At 32.2% G+C, this 25,495-nt stretch overlaps 1 protein-coding gene across 1 annotated transcript; it reads right to left on the bottom strand.

The window, feature by feature from the left end:
- Positions 1 to 220: 220 nt before the first annotated feature.
- On the bottom strand, positions 221 to 1,268 carry LOC149578384 (uncharacterized). The gene is made up of 4 exons (XM_089800275.1): positions 988 to 1,268; positions 687 to 861; positions 375 to 458; positions 221 to 283 (listed from the first exon to the last, which is right to left on the bottom strand). The coding sequence occupies exons 1-4, from the start codon at positions 1,266 to 1,268 to the stop codon at positions 221 to 223; spliced, it is 603 nt and encodes a 200-aa protein (XP_089656401.1).
- Between the last annotated feature and the right edge of the window lie 24,227 nt (positions 1,269 to 25,495).

Below are 25,495 nucleotides of genomic sequence, written 5' to 3'. Positions count from 1 at the left end.
TTTTATTTTTATTTTTTAAATTTCATTCCTGAATCTGGATTGATTCAGATAATAAGATTCTGAATATAACACAAAGCTGAAAACCTAAAACATCTTATCTAAGAATCAGATTTTAAGAAATATCTAAATTCTTCGAAGAGTTAACATAATAATGCCATAATAAAACTAATTTTAACACCAAACCATTCAGAAGAGTAAACTAATCATAGATTCCAAAGTGTTAGACGTAGACTGTCAGGGCCATGACACTCTCCCTCACTAGCTTAGCCTTACTCCTAAAAGCCTGAAAAAAAATGAGGATGTGAAGCTTTCATTGCCCCTAAATCTTCCCAAGTTGTGGAGGTATCATCATTATGGTCCCATAATACCTTTACCTGTTCCACCTTGCAACCTCTGAGATTTAGTTCTCTTCGTTGGACAATCTGCACTGGTTCCAGCATCAATTGGCCATCCACTACCTGTAATTTATTCCAATTCAGAACATGAGTGATATGAGGTATGAATTTCCTCAAAACAAACACATGAAAGAAATCATGGATTCGAGATAGACTAGGAGGCAAAGCAAGTCTGTAGGTAACCCAACCAACATGTTCCAAAATTTCAAAAGGTCCTACAAAATGTGGAGATAATTTGGAACCTTTACCATATCTAATAGGACTTTTTCTAGGTCTGACTCACAGAAATACTTTGTTCCCAACCAAAAACTGATGCTCAATCCTATGCATATCTGCATACTTTTTTTGTCTGTCTTTTGTTGTAACAAGGTGTTCCCTGATTTGTTTCACTTGTTGTTCCATATCTTGGAGCATTTCAGGACCTAGGAGAATTCTATCTTCCAAATTATCCCAGCTCAAGGGTGTTCTACATGGTCATCCATATAAAGCTTGAAATGGAGCCATACCTATAAAGCTATGATAATCATTATTATATGCAAATTCAACCAAATGCAAGAATTCTTCCCACTTGTTCTGCCTATCCATGACGTACATTCTGAGCATGTCTTCCAAAATTTGATTTACATGCTCAGTTTGTCCATCAGTCTCAGGACGATATGCAGAACTTGAATTTAGTTGAGTACCAAGTTCACATTGCATAGACCTCCAAAGTGAAGATGTGAAAACTGGGTCCCTATCCAAAATGATCTTCTTCAGAATCCCATGCAGTCTTACTATCTGTTCCATATAAATACGGGCTACAGATGCAGCATTATATGAAGATCTTACGGGAACAAAATGTGTAACTTTGGTTAACCTGTCCACTACAACCATGATTGAATCATGTCACCTAGCTGATAAAGGTAACCCCACGATAAAATCAATGGAGATGATATCCCATTTCCATTCAGGCACACTGTGAGATTGAAGTAAACCAACAGGATGCTGATGTTCAGCTTTCACCCTTTGACATGCTAGACATCTAGCAAAAAAATTTGCAATATCCCTTTTCATACCTAGCCAATAGTAATGTTGTTTAAGATCAGCATTCATTTTCTTAACACTAGGATGTGCTGAATAGGGTGCTTTATGAGCTTTAGACATTACAAAAATTTGAAGCTCTCCAACCTCAGGAACATAAATACTACATCTGTAGGTCAGAAATCCATTAGTGTTGATAGAGTAACCTTCAAATCTGCCCTCTAACATGCTGCCACTATCTATAACAGCCTTCACATCTAAAAACCAAGGATCGATAATTAGATTTTGCAATATTTTCTCCTTCAAATCCACTGAGAGAGTTAAAGAAGAAAGTTCATGATGTCTTCTGCTAAGTGCATCAACCACCTTATTCTCTTTTCCTTCTACATATTTAACTTCAAAGTTATATTCACACAAAAATTCCATCCATCTATGTTGTTGTGCATTCAGATTAGTCTGTGTGAAAATGTATTGAAGACTTCTATGATTAGTACGTAACTCAAAATATTGTCCAAGGAGAAAATGTCGCCATTTGGTCAATGCATGCATTACTGCAACAAGTTCCAAATCATGAGTAGGATAATTTATCTCATGATCCTTGAGTTTTCTTGATTCATACGCAATCACCTTGCCATCTTGCATTAAAACTGCTCCTAATCCATCCAATGAAGCATCTGTGCAAACCACAAACTCTTTACAAGGATTAGGTATGACCAATACAGGTGTGCTAGTCAAATGTTCTTTAAGATGCTAAAAAGCCTCTTCGCACTTATCTGACCAGACAAATTTCTTACCTTTTTTATGAAGAGAAGTGATAGGATGTGCTATTTTTGAGAAATTAGCCACAAACCTTCAGTAATAACTTGCTAGACCCATAAAACTTTTCACTTTAGACATGTTTGTTGGTGCTAGCCAATCTAAAATAGCTCTAATCTTAGCTAGATCCATAGCTATTCCATCTCCCATGATAATGTGTCCAAGGTAACTAATTTCTAATTTGAAAAAGTCACACTTATTACGATTAGCATATAGCTTATTCCTTTGGAGACATTCAAAAAATTGTCTCAAATGTTGTTCATGCTCCTCCAAGGAGTTAGAATAAACCAAAATGTCATCCAGAAAGACAACTACAAACTTATCAAGCAAGGTTCTAAAAACTCCTTGCATTAGACTCATAAATACTGCTGGCACATTCATTAAACCAAAAGGTACAACAATGAATTTTTAATGCCCATACCTAGTTTGAAAAGCTATTTTATGGATATTGGCTTCTTGAATTCTAAGCTGATGGTACCCAAATTTAAGATCAATTTTAGAAAATACCTTAGCACCCTTCACTTGATCAAATAAGTCATCAATCCTAGGCAATGGATACCTATTCTTGATAGTAACTTTATTCAACTATCTGTAATCGATACATAGTCTTAGTGATCCATCTTTCTTCTTAACGAAGATAACAGGTGCACCCCAAGGAGAGACACTAGGTCTAATCAGCCCTTTCTCAAGAAGTTCTTCAAGTTGAACTTTGAGTTCTACCAATTCTTGTGCTATCATACGGTAAGGAGTTTTAGAAATTGGTTCAGTTCCAGGCACAAGATCAATCCTAAAGTCTATTTCTCTCTTGGGTGGAATACCCAGAATCTCTGTTACAAAGATATTTGAAAATTCCTTCAGTAACAGATGGTCTAAAATAGTTTGGTTAACCAAAGGTTCATAAAAATCATTGACAGAAATAGCAAACAGTTTGCAGCCTTTCTGTAAACACTTTTGAAGTTGTTTAGTGGATAATATTCTAAAAGAAATAGGTCTCATAATACCTGATATAAATTTACTTGCTCCAAAATCATCAATGCATTCAATAATCTTTTCACTGCAACCAATTACAGTGTGGTGCTAATCCAACCAGTCCATTCCTAAAATTACATCATAGGTACCTAGAGAAATGACTCCGAGGTTTACTAAAGTGGTAAATGCCTTAAGATGAATTTCACAATCTACCGCAATCAGCCCAGTTTCTACCTTAGATCCAGAAGCTAACTCAACTTGCCATGCCAACTTAGACTTTCTCATAGGAATATTACAAAGTTTAACCAAATTGGCAGAAATGAAAGAATTAGTGGCACCTGAGTCAAATAAAATGGAAATTTTTGTACCTTGATAAGTACCTTTAGCCTTAATCACCGTGTTCTAATGTTCTCCTTGATTATGATCCACAGTAGCAAAAATATGATGGTTCCTTCTAGAATCTCCAATAGTAGCCTCAGAACCTGATGCCCTTGGCCTCCCTTGATTATTACCTTTAAGAGGACAATTCCACTGTAAATGACCCAACTACCCACAATGCCAACATTCTGCTCCTCTTTTTGTGCTCTTATCCTATGAGGAATTTTCTTATGGTGGTGCAAAACTCTATTTCACACTTTCAATAGGCTTAATGGATTTAGGTAATTCAGGGACCTTAAATCCCTTGTCTGATTTGGTAAACTTATTAAACTTCCTCTTTTGGGATTTACTACCATAGCCACTAGGTGCTGCCTTAGAATCATCCCTGAAGGATTTCTAATTTTTATTGCTGCTAGCAATAGATGGGTTAACAACACTCTTGGTTGAAAAACTAGATTTCATTTCAGCAAGCTTAGCCTAATCAACAACTTCCTTAACAGATTTAGGTTTGAAATTTCTCACTTCCTCACCGATCCTAGGATTTAAACCCTAGATAAAGTGCTGCACTAAAGGTTTATCACCTTCATTCCAACCAAAATACTTCTTAAGCTGAAAGAATCTTCATTCAAACATTTCCATTGTTGAATTTCCTTGAGAAATGCTAAAGAATTCCTCAAACTTGGTTTGCTGCCAGTACTTAGACATAAACCTTTCCCGAAACCACTCTAAGAACAATTCCCAAGTGACTTGAGAAATATGAAGTCCAAGGTGTTCGAATTCCATTTCCCACCAAATAGATGCAAAAGACCTTAACTGCATTGTAGTCCATTGAACCATCACATTAGTGTGATAATCATGCAATATAAAACATCTTTCGATGTTTAAAATCCAGGCTTTAGCTTCATTACCAGCTTCAGTTCCATTAAAATATGGACCTTTGAGCTTATAGATGTCTTTAAGCTGAGTCCTGATAATAGGATCCACTACTACACCTTGATTGGCATTGGGAATTTGTAAATCCTGAGCATTTTCTTCCCCACCAGGAATTTTATTCCTAGCTTCAATCCCATCCAAACGTCCAAGAATTTGCTGAAGAATATCAGCTTGAAATCCCCCTTGCTCTTCATCATGAGGAATTTCATCATCAAGCATTGCTTGACAAACTTGACCCCTTCCTAGGCCACGACCTCTACCCTGGCCATGACTATGGCCCCTACGACCACCTCTGCCTTTGCCTGCTTTGGCATCAGCATTAGGGATACCTCATCCCCATGCTCCTCGTGTAACAAGAGGCATACTAAAATTTCTAAGCAAAAGAGATTTAATTAAAATCTGATAGGAAGCATAATGAAAACCCTAATTAAACTTATCGAGTCCCGAGTGTTTTAACCCAACCTAGATTTGATACCAAATGTAAAACCCTACCCATCACAAAATCAAAATAACAACCAAAAAAAAACATACAGATAGATTAAAACCCGAATAATTTTTTTAAAAAAAATCTCCTTTTGATTATAATAACCTTAATACAATAGGTACATTAAAGTACTCGAAATCAGCAATGTATTTTTTTTTACCAAATTATTAGATCAGAAAGTTAATCATATTGATACTTAAAAATTACGACACAATCAAACTCCAGAAATTCTCATGATATTACATATTGATACTCTTATCAAAAGTACAATAGTGACATTTTAAATACATTCAAATTAATCTCTGATTTTGAATGCTAATCAGCCAATTCTTCTAGGTCCGTAATCAAAAATATCTCAAACCTGTAATCAGATTAGCACAAACACAACACACCAAATAGGGCTTAGTATACTGAATAAATCAAAAAGATCTTTGGTAAACCTGCATGTTAGATTTTATGAGAAAACCATATTCATTTAATCCAAATAACAGATATACTGAAAATACAAATTTCTTTTCACAATCAATTATAAAGCAAGTACATAATTTCCTACATGCAGATATGCAGAAATAAACTCGCATAGAATACGACAAGGTAATGATCCAATAGTCCATGGGTGTCAACATAAGAATCTACGTTTAACCACTCGTAGAACTCAATATGTCAGGTGAAACCATAATGTTCTTATCTTTTTATATGATTCCCAACCCATGAAATTTTAAATATTACCACTTGATTAACTAACTGTCATAAACTTTCCCATAAGGATCTAGACTAGTGTCGAAGGGCATTCGGCAACATATTTCTATCACCACAAGTTACTCGCTTTATGATAGCCACCCAATCTAAAGGATCACACTTGCATAGTCTAACATACACATAATTCTAGTTATACTAATTGGAAGAAAACATAGATTAATTTTCCAATTCCAACTAATATACTTGTTTTATTTTCTTCAATATAATAATTGAATCAGCAACATAAATATCATATGAAACCAAATGAAACCATATTTGTATCCTTTTATACACTTCACAACCCATATTACCAAAAATAACCTTGTCCCCTCAAAATTTCACAAACAATCAAACTTTTCAAACTGCAATCAACTATATTCTAATTAGGTAATAAAGAATTAACTTTCCAAAGATTCACAAAATAATCATTTCATTTAAAATACCAGAAATAAAACTATCCACAAATGCTATTACTAACTAACATCAAAAAATGAAAACTAATCAATTTCCATTCCAAGAGTAGTAATCATAGTAGCCTCTTGATTATTAATATAAATTTAAATTCTAAAAATCTATTCATAAGGAAATACGTGTATGTTGATACATATAAATCAATACATATAAATATATATATACATGGTATATATATATATATATCTTAAGCCTTATGAATTTACAGTCAGAAATTAAAATAAAATCATAATCATTTCCATTGTTAATTTTAAAATTTGCTAATACCAAAAACTATAATTCCTATTTCAAATACATCACCTTACTATTTAAATCTGCGACACAAATAGTGCCCTAATATCAATTTTATTCATTTCTAAAAACTTGTTTGACAAAATACCTCTTTCCATTCCAAATATCATCATAACTTTAAGTTACAAATATTGACAGAAACTTTTTTGTAGTTATTTATGATTACTAAACATCATACACAGTCAGGGCATCAACTAAATCTCCATGTTATTTCCAGCATTTAAAATAAAAGATGATAAATCTAAGTTGACTACGTAAAGATCCAACCATATTTTAGAAATCAATTCTAACTGTTTGGCCTAATGCCTATATTTTAGTTCGCGAATATAGTTTATAATGAATACTAATTCAAACTCACAATAGGCTATATAACACAAATTTTCCCAAACCCACGACTTTAAAAAAGAAACATAAACGAATTCCAATTCCAATTTCATCAAGCCGTAGACAAAATTACTCACCCCCATTTACACTTTTATGCCCTCGGATTACAATCACGGATTTAAAGACTGTGAACTTGTGTTCATAGCTGAGCCACATACAACTTGAAATATAATGAAAATAGAGATATGAAAAACACAGTATTCTTTGAAACCCACATTAGCTACCAATGACATAGTTATGAAACATTATCCTCAGAACCTAATTACATAAAAATGGTAAGATTATACAGCAGTCAAGTTACTTCCCATGTAACCTTCTCATTCACTAAATACTTTCTAAAACCAAAACTTAAAAGAAAAGTATAATCATTTAAAGAATGTATAATGGCACTGTAAAACTAAATGGCCATCTATAGTTCCTAGTGGCTCTATAAAATACCAACCACAAACCAACCAAAAATTGCATAGAAAGTGATTGCCTTGAAAGGCCAAGAAACCCTCATTTACGTTTTGCGAGAAACATAAAATCACTGATTTCTAATCCGTTCTAAACAACATTTAATTTCATTAACACCCATAATATCATTATAAACTCATTGCAAACATGAGAACAGTGCATTTTTATTCACACACCTGATTCTGGGTTTATAACAAATTTTGATATGCAACATTCACAAATCTAAATGAAACGTACTATTAAGCATAAGATAGAGTTAAGGAAAAGCCCCCTGCCTGTGAAAGTGCAGGAAGAAACACAACAAAGATGCATGGAGAAACCCTCTATTTCCAAATTCATAGCCCAACCTTCAATCTCTCAAAATCTTGCCTCAGAGAACCAATGAAACCCTTTAAGAGATGATAATGAGCAAAATAAAACCACGAAATGACCCAAAGAAAAATGAAAACATGAACCTCTATAAGGTTGGGGAGAATCAAAAATTTCTAGCATGGTCATCAATTTCCCATAGAAAACACAGAGGAACCCGTTCCATAGAACTTCCATGATCCCCAACAATGGCGGACAGAACTCGAAATCACCAAACCACAATGACAGATAAAAAAAACAATTCAATGCTCATAATAACAAAATTATCCCTTAAACTCACTTTCCTAGCCTCTTCCAACACATGGCGACTGAAGTACAAAATACGACCTGCAAAAATTAATTGCATCTGTAATGCCGCCTTTCTCCAAAACCCAAAACCCCTTGCCAAGTCCAGAATTATGCTGAGTATAGTTTAAGAATTGAAAACTTAGGCTAGGCATAAGTTTAGATTAAGACTTAGTTTAATTCAATCGATAGAAAGTCTAGGTATTAACTCTTTCTAACTTAGTTTTATGTACTAACATTAATAGTAATATTTATATTAATATTAATATTAATCCTAATTAACATGAAAATCATTGCTAATCAATAAGTATGCATACATGTATATGTATAATTATAACCTATATTAATATAAATACAAGCACATAAATATATCATAATTACATATCCATTAATATATATAATTATTCTATACTAATACACTCATATATATCTATATATATATATATATATATATATATATATATATATATATATATATATATATATATATATATATATATATATATATATATATATATATATATATATATATATATATATATATATATATATATACTTAAAAACTGGCAACAACAGATTCCAAGATACTAACACTGTTTTAAAACCATTGTATGTATATATGTATATAAATCTAAAAGTACAAATCAATCAAAGGTATAACTGAAACCATACTAACATTGATTTTATTTTATTTTTTAAAATCTGATTCCTAAATCTAGATTGATTCAGATAATAAGATTCTAAATATAACACAAAGCTAAAAACCTAAAACATCTGATCTGAGAATCAAATTTTGAGAAATATGCGAATTCTTCGAAGAGTTAACATAATAATCCCAAAATAAAACTAATTTTAACAAGTACCAAACCATTTAGAAGAGTAAACTTATCACAGATTCCAAGGTGTCAGATGCAGACTGTCAGGGTCATGACACTACTAGTGAGGTAAATGGGACTCAATAAAGATCTATGAATGGAAAGTTATAATATGTTGTACATAGTAGACCAGATATAGCACTTTTTATTGGAATTTTTGTGCGACTTTCATGTAATCCAAAGAAGACTCACTTGAGTGTTGTGAAAAGTATATAAAGACATCTCAAAGGGGCCTATAGTATAAACAAGAGGATGACTTTATTCTTAAATTCTACATAGATGCTGATTGGGATAGTAATATTGATGATAGGAAAAGTACAAGTGGTCGAGATTTATTTTTAGGAGAAATAATGATAACATGAATAAGAAAGAAGGAAATTTGTATTTCACATTCTAATGTTGAAGCTAAATATGTTGTTGCTGCAATCAATTTTTCAAATATTATATGTATTAAGAAACTATTAGAAGGCATGCAAGAAGAAGTAACTATTCATGTTAGTATTTATTGTGATAATGCTAGAGCCATAAATATTTCTAAAAATTTGGTGATGCATACAAAAAAAAATTACATATCAATCAAATATCATTACTTGAGGGATAAAGTACAAGAGAAACAAGTGAGTCTTGAATATGTGAAGTCTAAGGAACAAATTGTTGACATATTCAACAAGTCATTGCCTAAGAATATTTTTGAATATCTAAGAGGTAAGATGGAGGTCCTGCCCCTATCTAAAATTTAGGAGGTGAAATTTCATATTGCATCAATTCATGGATGAATTGTAATATCTTTATGGAGTTGACGCATAAGAGTTCACACTTTGGGAGCATTTTCAAAGTTGTGAAAATTACTATGATGAAATTGATGTAATCAATACATGCAAGGTACAAGAACTGCTACAAGGTTTTGTAAGTGTCATAGTAAAATTAATAATGACATTTAGCATTGTTTTCAAAGAGGGAGAATATACCCAAAGAGGGAGAATATACCCATAGTGGGAGATGATGATAAGATTACAAAAACAAGATAGAGATGGAGAGAATGAGTAAAGGAGATGACATTATTACAGAGATGAAGATAAAGAGTTTATCTGATTAAAGACCTAAAAATGAAATAAGAGATCATATTCTAAAGGGGAGAAATATTGAAGATATTGAAGATTATTACTACTAAAGATAAAAATTGAGTATATCCAGTGAAACAAAATGAAGACAAGAGTGCAAAGTTGTATTGTTGTTAGTTCACAACTTTAATTATCTTATGTAATGTTGTGTAATATAAAATCATATGTTATGTGTTTCCATAAATGCCAAAGGGGAAGATTCTTAGGCCCAATTGATAATCTAATAGGTATAAAATGCTATGAATGTATGTGAAAGAGTCATATCAATTGTTATATTTGCATTGATGTCAAAGTCTTAGCTAGCTAGACATTATGCTAACTCAATAGAGTACTGTATCATTTGATTAATGAAGAGGATTTGAAGCAAGAGTGAGAAAGATGAAATTGATAAGTATGATATTCAATGGTTACTTAAATGATTTGGATAGTGATAATGTAATAGTGGCTTGATTTTTTTACAATCATATATTGTTGCAGTGTATTGAAGAACACAAGATTAACTAAGTGATAAGGTTAATGAAGGGAGACTGTATTCATTGAGTGACTACAATATTTCCTGAGTGATTAGAAAATTAAAAGAGAAACATAGTATTTATCAAGAAATCTAGTACGAACCAAGTTCTATATTACCTGAGTAAATGTTATGTTTACCGAGTAACAAATGGATGAACAAGTTTCAAGACTTAGAACCCAAGGCCAACTTTTGATGAAAATTTGGAAAGTTTGAGATGGTCTAAGGCATGAGTCAAAGTTTTACACAAAATCAAAAACTTGGAAAATTCAATAATATTTTGATGATGTAGATTGGAGAAGGATAAGGATGAGCAAAAAGTTTTATGAAACATGTATTATCTAAGTGACTACATTCATTTTATGGATTTTTAAATCTAGAAATTTGGTGTGACTGTTAGATCAAAAAATATGACTAAGTGACAATAGATGGAAGAACCTAGAAGCTTAAATAACTCTATTTATGGAGACAATCAAGATAATTTTAGGTTCTTGATTATGATAGTGTTTATGTTGGTTGGAAGCTTATCAAGTAATGATAAGGTTGATGTGAATACAAAGTTTTTGAAGCTAAAAGAAGATAGTTAAGACAAGAAAAATGAGGAGAGGAAGGAGAAAGAGAAGGTTCAAATCATACAATTAAAATTACAAAGTGAAAGGAGATAAGAATGAGATATTGGACAAAGAAAAAGAAAAGAATAGAGATTTAAACAAGTAAAGGTAGTTGGTATTATTAATAGATCATTTCTACTATTACTTTTAAACCATTTTAGTAGAAAATATTAGAAAACTAAGTGGACCTAACAAGTCTATGAAATCCTATATTAGTAGACCACTCTTTAGAAAAGATCAAAAGACTAAATATTTTTTGGTTTCTTGTCCCAAGTGTCGATCAAAACTACTTAGCTAGTTTCGATCGAAACTAGCTAGGTACTTTCGATCAAAACTACCTAGGGTTAGTTAACCACATACGTGACCCACTTTGACCCACTTTCTTAGCTTTGATAGAAACTAAAAGATTTAGTTTCTATCAACACTAATGATTTTAATTCCAATAGAAGCTTAGTTTTTATCAAAACTAGGAAATCACAAGTATTCCCCAAATGTTAGAAGATATCTAGTGTTTTCATGCATTCTAGGCTCAATTACTAGATTTAGATGGAGCACTAAAGACATGTCATTTTGCATGATAGAAGTACTCTGAATGAGCTTTCTAATGACTATGAATTTTCCACATTTTTATTATTTAGGTATACATTTTTTTACATGAATTGAATAGAGGTTTTTTATAAAAAATAAACCTCTATATTGGATGCTCATGGAAAAATAGTAACTAAGAGAATAATTTTTTTTAAAAATAGCTACAGTCTATGTATTTGATTTCTATTTCAACCAAAAAAATAAAATTTGAAATTAGGTAAATATATAATAAGTTACATGTGTCAAAAGCCACGTGTGTCCAAATTAGTGTTATGTCAACTTTAAACTTTGATTAAATGTGAAATAATAAGGATAATGACATCAGATAACCTCCATGGTTTCAATATGGATGTTTGAAAACTAAATTAGATAGAATCAAATTGATATCTATTTTAAAAAAAATGTTGTGTGTGTCAAAAGCAACATCACTCTTTCAAAATAAGGTTTTTGATAACATACCAATTTTCATGGGAGAAAAAATAATTCAATAAATAAAAATATATATATATTTAGAATTTAGATAAAAAATCTTAAATAACTCTAATTTACTTCATCTTCAAATTCCTAACCTTTAAATGACAATGTACATTTGAAAGTGAAAGTTTTCTCAAAAACTCATAGTTCAGTGTCAGTTTAGGAAAAAAAGTGTAACCCACTATTGTGGGTTCACCCATAGTTATATAGCAACAAATCCAATACTAAAAAATACCCCACATGAAACAAAGGTGTATAACTTGCAACTAGGGTGAATTCCTTCATTAAATTCATATCTTTTCCAAACTTAGAAGATGAACTATAAAAATGATTTTCCCAGCTATGGAAAGCAAATAGAAATAATATCCAAAAGCATAAAAACAATGCCGACAGAGATATGAATCAAAGTGATCACTTCAATATAACTAGAAATCTATGGATATACTAAAAATTCTCACTAAAACACTCATAATTATTACAAAACTCCAAAAATCATCAAAATACACCAAACCTCTGAAGGATATTATAGCTATTAGTACCTGACTAGCTTTCCATTAAGGATTGAGCAATAGCAAATAATGCTCATTAACATTGCTAGCTTTTCAATGCTTGGTAAAGATTTTGCAGTTGGGAACAATATTAAAGAAATCTGGAATGAAGAGAAATAGAATTTGAGTTTTTGTATAATAAAACACATAAAGTACATGAAAAGATAAAATAAATTTAGATTGTAGAAATTAATCACTTGAATCAACCCAAAAGAAATTTCTACAATTAGTAATCTACTTTGAAACAATTAGAATCTACTGTGATAAATTAATTGAGATTTTATGTTAGTGCAATGGTAACTATAAATTATGAGACAAAATTTATGATTTTTCATTAATGTTTTTACTTCTTAAAATTTTACAATATTCTAGCCACACATGAACCATTAAGGTGTTTCTACCAAAGACTTTAAGTGCCAACTTACCAATGAATATTTTGCAGTCTTGCAGATTGTACAATTCTAACATACCTTATCATGTTCCTATGCACCAGTTCCATCACCCTAATCTAAAAAATATTTTTGATGTACACTATTATCCTTAGTAGCTTCACTCTTAATTAATCCATTAAGTAGGGATGATACAACAAGATTTGCATCCTTAAACTGTTGTTGTATTCCAACCTGTTATCACACAAATAATTAGGATAGCATGCTATTATATTTTGATCTAAGAAGGATCTATATCAAAAAAAATTCTCATCTCACATTCAACATAACACTTATAGGCCAATCATCAAGGTCAATTGCACTAATAAATAAAAGGAGAACTTCCAACTATAACCTTCTCAATCCATCTTTTATTGCATATCTACATGTTGACTTAGCCTAATCAATAACAAGAAATAATTGTAGCATTTGTTTGCAATAACTAACATCTAAGACCTTTTCATCCAAATCATGAGCCTATCTTCTAACTTTGTAAGAGATCTTTACATAGATCATGAGCCTATTTTCTAACTTTGTAAGAGACCTTTACATAGATCATGAGTCTATCTTGTAACTTTGTAAGTTGCATCATTAACTTAAGAATATGGCATCAACAACTTATGTAGTCCTTTGTTTTACAGCTTAAGGACTCTATCATGGGCATTGCTACTCTCTATTTTCTATCTAAAACCATTCCAAAGAGGGCATGAATAAATTATATAATTTTAAAAGGAAAGTAAATACAATAAATAAATCAAATCATCTACCATCTTTCCTTTAAAAAATCACAAACTCCTCAGTCTAATGGCTAAAACTTGCAGGTCTCATCCAAATCTACAAGTTGAGGTTACAAACTCACCAAGCCTGTTGTAGAATTTATGCTAATGATAGCACTAGAGGCCAAGAGATGCACAACCTTTCAAAAAAAATTTTTTTGAGGTCCATGGAGCCTCTGCTTATAATGATCAAGTCATAACAGTAGATTTTCCTCCAAATAAATCATGTTTTCTCTTCTTTTTGTTAGCACAAGCCTCCTGGGACTTTTTCCTAGATCCATCTCCTCTACTCATTTCGCACATCTCACTTTTTTTTCTCTATTATCAAGTATGAAAAAAAAAGATAGTTTAATCATAAAATTGAAACAAAATAAATAGAACAATTTCAATGCATTTAATTGATAGGCCAAATTGGTAGCCAAAAATAACTTATGTGGGGTCAAATTATATAATTAATGCTCAAGAAAATGAGTTGTTGCTCTTGTATTTATCTTGGTTCTGGGATGGGATGTCAAAACACAAATAAAATAGAACTAAGAAGTCAAAAAGTGCAAGAAAGATGCTTATTATATGTAATGCAAAAACAATGCACAATTAGAATCTGGAAATTACTTTGAATAGAAAGTTTGTAATTAAAATAATTTATTTTGGCTATTTTTCTATCATTAGCATATGTGACATTGTTTTCCCTCCATATAAGAACAAGTAAAAGAAATGCACATCTACCTATCCTACGATTTACTTATGACTTTATTAGCAATAAGAAATGTTGTAGCTTTTCAAGGATTTTTGGAGATGTGATTTACGTAGTTCACAAACTTGGGCCTCATTTCACAAGCAAGGCACCTTGTAGTGACCATAGGGACTCTTTGAGGTGAAGGTCCAACATATACTAGTACATGGACCAAATCCTACCCCTATGTATTGACATGAAGGTTCCTTCAACGTAAGTTATGTTTCACCATATTTAACATCCAAACCCAACCCAATGTTCTCAATAAGTTCAATATTTAATCTAACATTCAAGTTTGGGGTGAGTGGTATGAAATGATGAGTATCACACCATAGACCAAGTTTGACTCCCAAAAGTAGGGTAACTCAAGGAGGTGCATTGAGAGAGAGGTGAAACTTGTGCCACTGCATGAATCTAGAACCACACCAATGTGATACCTTTGGGGCAACTTGACATACAATTATAATTGATCATATTATATATCCAATCCCAACACTATGCTCACTATGAGCTCTAGAGTTTGCTAATATTTTTCAAATGGTATAGTAGCTTTCAAGCTAGAGACCCATGTTCAAAAGAATCAAAACCCTAGAAGATGTATTTCATATTTTAATGTAAAAAGGTAAAGTTGAATCTGATTAACTACAACATCCAATTGTGGTTGTGTTATACCAAGAGATAAAGATAGATGCAAGTCTGCCATAAAATTCACAAAAGAGATACCCAAGTTGTGGCACCTAAGTTGAAGGTCACCTAGATGGGGATATATTAAAAGTTAAAACCTTAGATGTATTAAACTATTGAATGGTAATAAAGAATGATGGCATGCAATTAATTAATGCCTAGCATCTAGGTTGTGCCAGGTCAAATTGGCACTCCTTCACATGGTCAAGCCCAAGTTCTTTTGAAAAAATATGGCTTATAAACTCGTACTTTTTCTTTCTTTTAATAATCTAGTTTTTTATAGTTTATGTCTCAATTATTGTTGTTTTTTGTCACTTTAAACCTCTGCAATTATATTCAATTTATACTTTCAATTTTTCATCTTGATGCTAGGTAATTGCAATGCTACTATGATTAAAATTTAAAACCATAACTATTAAAATTTATAAATATTATACACATAGTCCATTAGATGTACTCCTCTATGAATTCTTTTGGTTTGGTTTATGTTTGGAGTTTTGAGTATTGCATAAATTTGTACAAGATTTTTAGGTCTCAATAAGATTATAGGCATCCCTCCTAAAAATAATAATCAATGATCATATACTTATTCACCATATGAACATGGCTCCAATAGATAGGAATTATCAACTTATCGGTGCACTTATTGTGATACATATCTTTGGTCCTAACCTATTTAATCATACCAAATAAACAATGTGTATAGTGTCAAAATCTAAACTCTAAAAGTTGGCATCCATTGAAAATACCATAAAGGAAACTTGTCTCTAATTGGTCTCCCTCACTCATCCATTACTCTCTTATAATAAGACACATCCTCCAAATCTCCTTATATGTATGTAGCAAGAGATGCCTAGAAATGCAGGCATATCTCTGAGTCATCTCTCTTGCATCCTCCAATGTCTTACAATAGTGAATCATAGATAAACTATTAATGGACCACAAAGGAATAAAATGGAGTTTTACCAAAGTTGTGGACAAAAGAAAAACTATAAAAAAGTAAGAAAAAATTAAAACATAGTTACAATATCAAATGAAAACATCAAATGTGTAACTACGTGTATGTGTCCATAGTAGTCTTTTCCAACAAAATTTTTAAACATTAAGGGTATACAAGGGGGAAAATGGTTGCAAATAAGTGTAAACCGAAGATTTTTTTTACATCAAATAGATTTATTTCCTTTGACAACCACCAGAAAGATGAAAATTTAAATTTAACCACCAAGGGGGGCAAAATAATCAAACTTCAACTCTTCTACAAATTAGAAGATTAAAGCATGCCTTTCAAAAATATTTCTATTTGGGAAGCTATAGAAAAAAGAGGAGTAAAGTTTAATTTTACATATAACTAGTAATGCACAGCTTTAAATTCTAGCCATACCTGCAAGAATAAAAATAATAGTGCATGTAAATAATTTTGAATAATAATAAACCTAATAAATATTTAAAATCAATACTAAAACAAGAAATAAAGAATTTATTCTTTACTAATTCATTTTGTATGATTTATATTTTTCTCTCCTCTTCTCTATCCATGTAACTACCATCTTAATATCCAGTCTAGTATATACATCTTTCACTTTTTTAAATTAAGAGAAAACTACCCAATGATAATAGAAATCCAATAAACTGATAAATAAATAGAAAAAGCCTAATACATCTTAGTAGTACCTACTTGAGGAGATATTCCTTACAAGGGAGGTAAGACAACTAGTAGCCTATCCAAAACTTCTAAACTCCTATTCAAAATAGCAATCATCACCTTTGATGAGAGTTTTGAGTACTTATGGGTGAGTTTTTCTTGTAATTTTCATTACTCACAACCAAAAATCAAAGTAGCAAAAAATCTACACACCCATCAAAAGTGAGTAAAGATTTATAAGTATCTAATAAGAGTTGGGAGTAGAAATATCACATGAAATAGAAAAATGAAGATTAAAGGAGATGGATTTACTTAGAGAGCACATGGGATTCCATTTATGATATACAAAAGAGTGAGCCTTGTACAATGAATTAGAAGACCTATTTCAGCTTCTCCTGAGCCAAATAATCATCCAACTATTTGATATATTTCACAAGGTTACCAAAGTAAGTGAGAAGTTGTAGAGAATCATCTCTGTTGGAAGAAATCTAGTCAATCCATTCAAACAAAAAAGCTACAACTGAGAGAGCTATTGCTAAACAATGAATATGAGCTCCTTGGTATACACTATGCCAAGTTTCCCTAAGTGTGGAGTCACTTAGCTCTTTCATGTGTTGAGCTTACTTGGCATCATCCTCCTGTCACACGACACCCTCTTGTGTTGAGAAAGTCTATCACTTGGAATTGGTTGTTGTTGAGAAAAAAATATTAAATGTTTTAATTTATTTTTCACATGGTATCAGAGCTTTGAGGCACCAGATCCACAATGAGTTAAGGTATTTTTTTTTGGGATGTTTGACATGGTAGGAGATGCAAGAAAGATATGGAAACAACCACCATCCTTTAATGGATAGAATTATGATACATGGTCAAAGAAGATGAAAATCATAATGGTTGCAAATGACTTGTGGGAGTTTATGATCAATGAATTCAATGATGTTACTATCCCAATAGTGTGTGTTTCCCTCACAAACCCACAAAAGACTTAGTTGAAAGAGTCAAGGAGAAAGGATGCAAATGCATTAAGCTTGATTGAGGTAGTAATGATAGAGACAATTTTTGCCAAGATTACAGCAGAAACATATGCAAAGGAAGCATGGGATATCTTTGTAACAAACTTCACGGGGATTGATAAGGTTAGAGTAGTGAAGCTATAGATGATCAAAAGGGAGCTTAAGAACCTTCAGATGAGGGACAATGAACCTATTACAGAGTTCAACTCACAAATTTCCACTTTGATAAACTAGCTCAAATCAAATGGAGAAGATTATGAAGAGAAGAGAATTATGGAAAAGATAATAAGGAGTTTACCTTAAAAATATGAAAATCTTGTGATGACCATAGAGGAAGAAAAATACCTCACCATGTTGATGATGGATGAGTTGATGGGAACTCTTCAAACCCATGAGCACTAGATAAATAGATCAGTAACAACTTCCCAAGAATAGTCTTTCAAGGCTCAAGAGAATTCAAGAGGTAGGGGGAGGGGAAGAAATGGTTCTAGTAGAGGATCAAGAAGTAGAGGTCATGGAAGGAATAGTCAAAGGAATGCTAGTGCAAAAAGCTTAGGATGAGCAAGCAACCAAGAGGAAGCAAGCACCTCTGAAAATAGTTGTAGAGGAGGTAAGAAGAATTACAACTCATGCAAGATAAATGTTGAATGCTACTACTATCATAAGTATGGGCATAATGCTAGTAAATTCTGGAAGAAATAGGTTGATCAATCAAACTAGAATGCTAATGTGGCTGATGTGAACATGGGATATGCAAACAGTCCCACAACCTTCATCATGTGCAACATTGGTGAAGATGGAAACCCTAAGGTATGGTACCTAGATAGTGGTTGTAGCAAGCACGTGAGTCGTAATGAAAGTTTATTTTCTTTCATTAATAAGACTTTTAAGTCTCAAATTAAGATGGGAAATAATGGAACCAATCTCATAGTGGGCAAAGGATCTACTATGGTTTGCACCAAGCAAGATGAGGAGAAGGAAATACAAAAAGTCTATTTTGTCCCTAGTATGAAGCACAATTTGATGAGTGTTGGACAACTCATTCAAAATGGATACAAAGGGTTGATGGAAAATGACAAATGTATCACTCATGAGAAGGATAGGAGTAATAGATTACTTGTAGCAGTCCAAATGACAAAGAATCAAATGTTCTCATTGAAGATAGAGACATGTTTCTCTTCACAAGTTAGTGCTGCTCCTCTCAAGCATGCATGTATAGTATTATATTAGAAATTAGGTATTAGGAGCATGATTGAAGACCCTTCCAAGATTTGACATTTTATGTATGGACATCTTGGTTTTTTTGGTTTAAATTTTTTGTCCAAGAAAAGAATGGTAGATGGTTTGTCAAGCATAGTAGATTCCTATGACAAGTGTGAGGCTTGTATTTTGGGTAAGAAACATAGGCTTCCCTTTAATTCTATAAATTATCTAAGGGCTAGAGCACAATTAGAATTGGTGCATTCTAATTTAGTAGGCCCTATGTAAAAAAATTCTATTGGGGGGAGTACTTATTTTATGACATTCATAGATGATTTCAGTCATAGGACATGGGTGTATTTTTCAAAGAACAAATCTCAAGAATTTGATAAATTTGTCAAATTTAAAGCCCTAGCTAAAAGAGAATGTGAAAACTATGTAAAGGTCCTTAGATTAGATAGAGGAGGGGAGTATACCTCCAATATGTTTTGTAAATTTTTGCAGAAAGAATGGCATAAGGAAAGAGCTTATAGCTAGCTATACTTCACAACAAAATGGAGTGGTTGAGAGGAAGAATAGGACCATTGTTGAAATGGCTAGAAGCATGATGAAAGAAAAGGGACCCCCAACTGAATATTGGGGATAAACCATAGCAATAGTAGAGTATCTAATTAATAGGTATCCTAAAAAATTAGTTCATGATAGGATTCCCCTTGAGGAATGGTCAAGGAATAGATGGATAGTTGAACACTTAAGAGTATTTAGATGTGTAGCATTTGCACATGTACCTAAAGAACAAAGGCAAAAGCTAGATGAAAAAGGTGTGAAGTTCATCTTCATAGGGTAAAACTCAAAATCAAAGTCTTATAGGCTATATGATATAATTGACAAGAAGATCATCATCTCAAGAGATGTGGAGTTTCTTTAAAATCAATCATGGGATAGCTCGGTAGATGAATCCTCATGCACCTCAAGTAAAGTGCCAACTATTGAAGAGGAATAAGATGACATTGGTGATCAGCAAGAAGATGGAGCAACAAAAATAGATTATGGACAAAGGAAAAAAGGAAAGCAACCCTTAACATGCCAAGCAACAACTCCAAGCACATTAAGACAACCCTAAGCTAGTATGAAAAATAGTAGCAGCAACAATACTAAGAATTCAAATTCCACTCTTGCCTCCTATTACCAAGAAAGACTAAAGGTCTAAGGGAGATATACCAAGATGAAAGGCATGAGGAGGATTATGATGAGAGTGTAAATTTTGCATTATTTTCTCATATTGACCCAATTTATTTTGAGGAAGCTATGAATGAAGAGAAATGGTGTAATGCCATGGATGAGGAGATATAAGTTATTGAAAGGAATAAGACATGAGAGCTTTGCCTCTCAAGAAGAAAATAATTAGAGTGAAATGGTTTTACAAGACCAAGTGCAATGCTAAAGGAAAAATAGATAGGCATAAAGCACAATTAGTGGTCAAGGAGTACAAGTAGCAGTATGGCAGTGATTATGATGAGACATGTGCTCCAATTGCAAGAATTGCAGCCCAGCACAAATGGAAGGTATATCAAATGGATGTGAATTTTTCCTTCTTGAATGGTGTATTAAAAGAAGAGGTTTATGTGGAGAAACCACAAGATTATGAAGTTATAGGAAAAGAACACAAAGTTTATAGATTGAAGAGAGTTCTTTGTGGGCTCAAGCAAGCTCCACGGGCATGGTATAGTAGGATTGACTCATATTTGATGACCAATAGCTTTAGCAAAAGTGATGGTGAGCCCACTCTCTACATCAATGTAGAAAGTGGTAATGTGTTGATTATTTTCTTGTATGTTGATGACTTAATCTTCACTAGAAATAATAATTTCCTAATGGGTGAGTTCAAAGAGGCCATAAAAAATTAATTTGAAATTACAAACTTAGGTCTCTTGAAGTTCTTTCTAGGCATAGAAGTAAAACAAATGCGTGATGTCATCTTCATCTCTCAAGAAAAATATGCAAGGCAGATCTTGGAGAGATTCAAAATGCAAAATAGTAAGGCAGCCCCAAAACCAACAACAATAGGTTTGAAGTTGAGCAATGAAGATTGTAGCAAAACTATGAATCCAACACTATTCAAGAGTATGGTTAGAAGTTTGATGTATTTGACTACAACTTGCCCAGACATGATGCATGTAGTAAGTTTGATTTCTAGAGTTATGGAAATACTAAAGGATTCCCATTGATAAGCAGGAAAGAGGATCATAATGTATGTGAATGGTACCAAGGGATTTGGGATCTTGTATACTATATAAAATGATTTCAAGTTGGTTGGTTAAATAGATAGTGATTAGGATGGAAGTTTAGATGATAGGAAGAGCACTTTCACATACATGTTTCATATGGGATTAGGTACAATTTCATAGGCATCCAAGAAGCAACCAATTGTTGCTCAATATATAGTAGAGGTTGAATACATAGCAAAAAATGCAAAAACATGTCAAGCTATTTGGTTGAGGAGAATCTTGATAGATTTAAATGAAAGGCAAGAGGATGGAACCACAATTTATTGTGACAACATCTCTTCAATTGCATTGTCCAAGAATCTAGTCTTCTATGGGAGAAGAAATCATATAGATATTAGATATCACTTCATTAGAGAGTTGGTGGAGAATGGAGATATCAAAATAAAATTTTGCAAGTCTGAGCAGTAGCTAGAAGACATATTCACTAAGCCTTTAGGTAGTGGAACTTTTGTGCACTTAAGAGAGAGTCTTGGTGTAGTTGATTTGTATCAAGAGTGATCCTTGTTTGTTTGGCTTGAGACAAAGGGGAAGAGTCAAATATGTAATGCAGTAAGTCATTTTCCCCAGGAGCCAAATGCTCACCTACCAATTTGACAACCTACACAATAGTCAGAAACATTGAATATAGGTAGGTGAGTTCAAATTCAAAATGAGAGTGAATTTTTTTTTCCAAGAGACAAAAGGGATGAGTTTGACTCATTAAATTAGTAGAAGAGAGCAGAGTAGAATGATTGGATCAGTTGTAGAGAAGAGAAGAGAACTCAATCAGTAGATAGAGTCAAAGTTCCAAAGATAGAAGGAAGTTAGTTTCATGTCTATAGTTGCATGTGTTTTCTCTTGTTGTTCTATTAGTTCATATTGATTTGACCTGTGAAGTAGTGATTGCTCCAAGCATTGTTGTATGTAGCCATTAGAGTTGTAAGTTTAAAGTTTAAATTTTATCTATTTGAAGTTTTAGGTTTTTTCTAGCTGAAGTTTAATGTCCTAGATTTTGTTATAGTTTTATATTATTTGAATAGAAAGAAAGCAAGAAAAAAAGCATACAAGTCCTTGTTGTTCCATTCTTCTATTCATCATTGCATGACATTTTGAATTTGAGAAGTTCATAGTTGAAAGCTTCATCTTTTGGCTCTCTATATTTTAATGGTGGTAATATCCAAGCTGTAAGTCCAATACACATCCCACTCAGTCTACTACTTAATTGAGTTCTCCTTTTGTTGCTCTTACCAATTTTACTCTCTACTATTATTGTTGAGGTCACTCAACCTCCTTTATTGTTGAGCATCACCTTGAAATGGTGACTAAGCTCACTTAGCATCTTCACTATCGAGCTCACTTGGCATACACTGTGTCAAGTTTCCCTAAGTACTGAGTCACTCAGCTCCTTTATGTGTCAAGCTTACTTGGCACTATCTTCTTGTGTTGAGCAAGTCTGTCACTCGGCATTGGTTTTTACCAAGAGAAATTATTAAAGGTTGTGATTTATTTTTCACATCAATCACCAACTTCCACATTTCACAGTCAAGTTTTAGCAAATGTCTCTTTGCAGACTCACCAAAAAACACAACCATTTTTAGATAATTTCATAGTTGTAATTTCAATATAAATTAATTCATAGAAATCATTCAAAATTATAACTTTATTCCTAGGAATCACTCAAAATTTTAGATCAAAAAGTTTAATGATAATGATAATGAATTTTGTACTAATTAGATGTTTAGTTGAATACCTTGCAGATATGCCTAGATCATTGCAATACATTCTCTAGTCCCCACTTTCCCAAGCAAGATGCTCATTAGATAAAGCATTCCAAATTGAAGGTTGCATTATTCCAATGGAATTATTTTCAACCCAGTCAAATCACCAACTTGTAAAAATATAGTTACTACAATTAAGAAACATCTACAATTTACATGAGTCTAGATGGAAAAGTGTGGACCAATTGAAGGACTTTTTGAAATAATGTGTAGACAGAAGATATATTGGCATTAATTTTCTAAAATGTGTCATATGGGAAACATCTAAATAGAAAACTAAATAGCATAACTCACCAAGGGGACACTTAGTGTGTTTTTTTTCTCTTCATATATGATGAGATTTAGTTGGTTGGGTAGCCACAGGTTGCCATATGTGTCACTTCTATCTTGGCTATTGACTAGTCATTTACAATATCTATGTTAGATGATGAAGTTGGAACTGTACTACTTGAAGTAGTAAACACTAAAATAGATACAAAGCTGTCAAATTTTTTTAGTTTTTCCCACATTTATAATACATCAGTATACATATGGTTTCTCTATAGTTAGGGAGGACTTTTTGAACTTCTTGATGTACTTTAGATATAGATAATACAACATTTATCCATACATTATAATATAAAGGATGTAGTCTCCATGACCACTTGTCACAGACCAAAAAATAATAATAATGAAAGAACTTAATTTCTTACAAATGTTTAGGTGGATGACATATGTAGGCAGCCTCAACCAAGGTATGTTAAATGTAGATGTGACTAAAAATATATTAGTGATTGATTAACAACTTAGGACTTGTGAGAGTTACATCATGACCATTGATAGTAAATATTGAAATGACCAATAAACAAATTATATATGTAGATGGGATATTAAATCATTGGCCATTTGGCATCAATCTTGTGTCAAAACTAAAGAACCATGCCTATCAAAATCAGCAACTAGCCATAATATTTTGATAAGACTGCATTTTTTTCACTAGCCAGACAAATACTAAGAGCTAGAAACATTTTAAAGTAGCTAGGCTTTTTTTCAATCATAGTGACTTCTAAGAAATCTATTTTTCTTAACCACTTTGTCCAAAAAATCAATATCTACAAAATAATGTTTATTTAAAAAAAAAACTTAATCATTCTTTTATTTTTATATCACTATCATTATTCAACTATGTAACTTTTGAGTCAAACTCATTGAATTATGTTTCATGAGTACTAGTTCACAAGAACCCACCTACCATTAATGAATTGATAAGCTAAATAGCCTCCATAAGAAATGGTTCACAAGACACAATAATTCTTGAAGGTTTGGAAAATGGGGAAGCAAATTAATAGATCTTAACCTTGAGGGAAACTCAATAGTAAAGCATGCTTGAGTAGGAGTAATACTCGAATTGGTAGCCTCTCAAGAAGACATAATGCTTTACCTATGTGAGCATCACCTGGATGGAATAACTATTAAGTGATCCATTCATTCTCCTAGGAGATGGGTTTTAGTGTAGCACTACTCATGAAACATGGGTCAATGAGTTTGACTCAAAAACTACTCAGTTACATCCTAATAGAAATATCACAATTTGACTTGTTGTGGAAAATATCTACTACTTATCATTCGTTCATTTCCTATTTTCCCCACTTTTGATCATTTCACCTAGATTAATAATTTTTATATCCTCCATATATTTTCCCAATTAAGATAATGATAGAATTTTTATAGAGTGTACATGTATTGTAAAAAATTAAAAATAAATGAGAATATAGTAGCAACAATTCTTGAGTGTGGTTGAACATTTGAAATAGCTCCAAATTATCCACACAATTTTAAATAACAAGTGATCTCAAAGAATTGGACATTTAAATCATCCAATTATCTACCATATCAATAGTGAGATTTTCATAATTCATTGTAATATGAAAGACATTCATGTATGTGTATAGGTCTATAAAACTATTCGCATGTAACATTGGTGCATTTACAATTAATTACTTGGCTTATTATTTTATTTTTTTCATTATTTCTTTAGTGTTGTTACTTTGAGAAAAATTTAAAAGAATAAAAAACTAAATTAGGTATAGAAACAAATCTACCTTTTTGAATTGAGAATAATTATTAGGTCACATGTCTTCCTATTTATAAGCAATGAAGTAGCCTATGAAAGATTAGATAACATGGTACAAAGAGAATCATGACCATATTGTTGTAGAGTTGAAGGAGCTACTACTTGAACTTGGTGTTGTAAAGATGATGTTTCTTCACTTTCCAT

This window comes from Cupressus sempervirens, chromosome 1 (genome assembly GCF_028749045.1).
Source record: "Cupressus sempervirens isolate cs-2001-9-10 chromosome 1, ASM2874904v1, whole genome shotgun sequence".
Lineage (NCBI taxonomy): Eukaryota > Viridiplantae > Streptophyta > Pinopsida > Cupressales > Cupressaceae > Cupressus > Cupressus sempervirens.
The sequence above is the reverse complement of the archived record's forward strand: the minus strand, read 5'-3'. Positions and strand labels throughout refer to the sequence as shown.

What these genes read in the sequence shown, in the direction of transcription:
- LOC149578384 (XM_089800275.1), bottom strand. Translation starts at nt 1,268, where the DNA reads ATGGTTGTAGTGGACAGGTTAACCAAAGTTACACATTTTGTTCCCGTA. An exon ending in AGTTTTTGGTTGGGAACAAA is followed by an intron (nt 459 to 686) that starts GTATTTCTGTGA and finishes AATAAATTACAG; the next exon opens with GTAGTGGATGGCCAATTGAT. An exon ending in GAGGTTGCAAGGTGGAACAG is followed by an intron (nt 284 to 374) that starts GTAAAGGTATTA and finishes ATTTTTTTTCAG; the next exon opens with GCTTTTAGGAGTAAGGCTAA.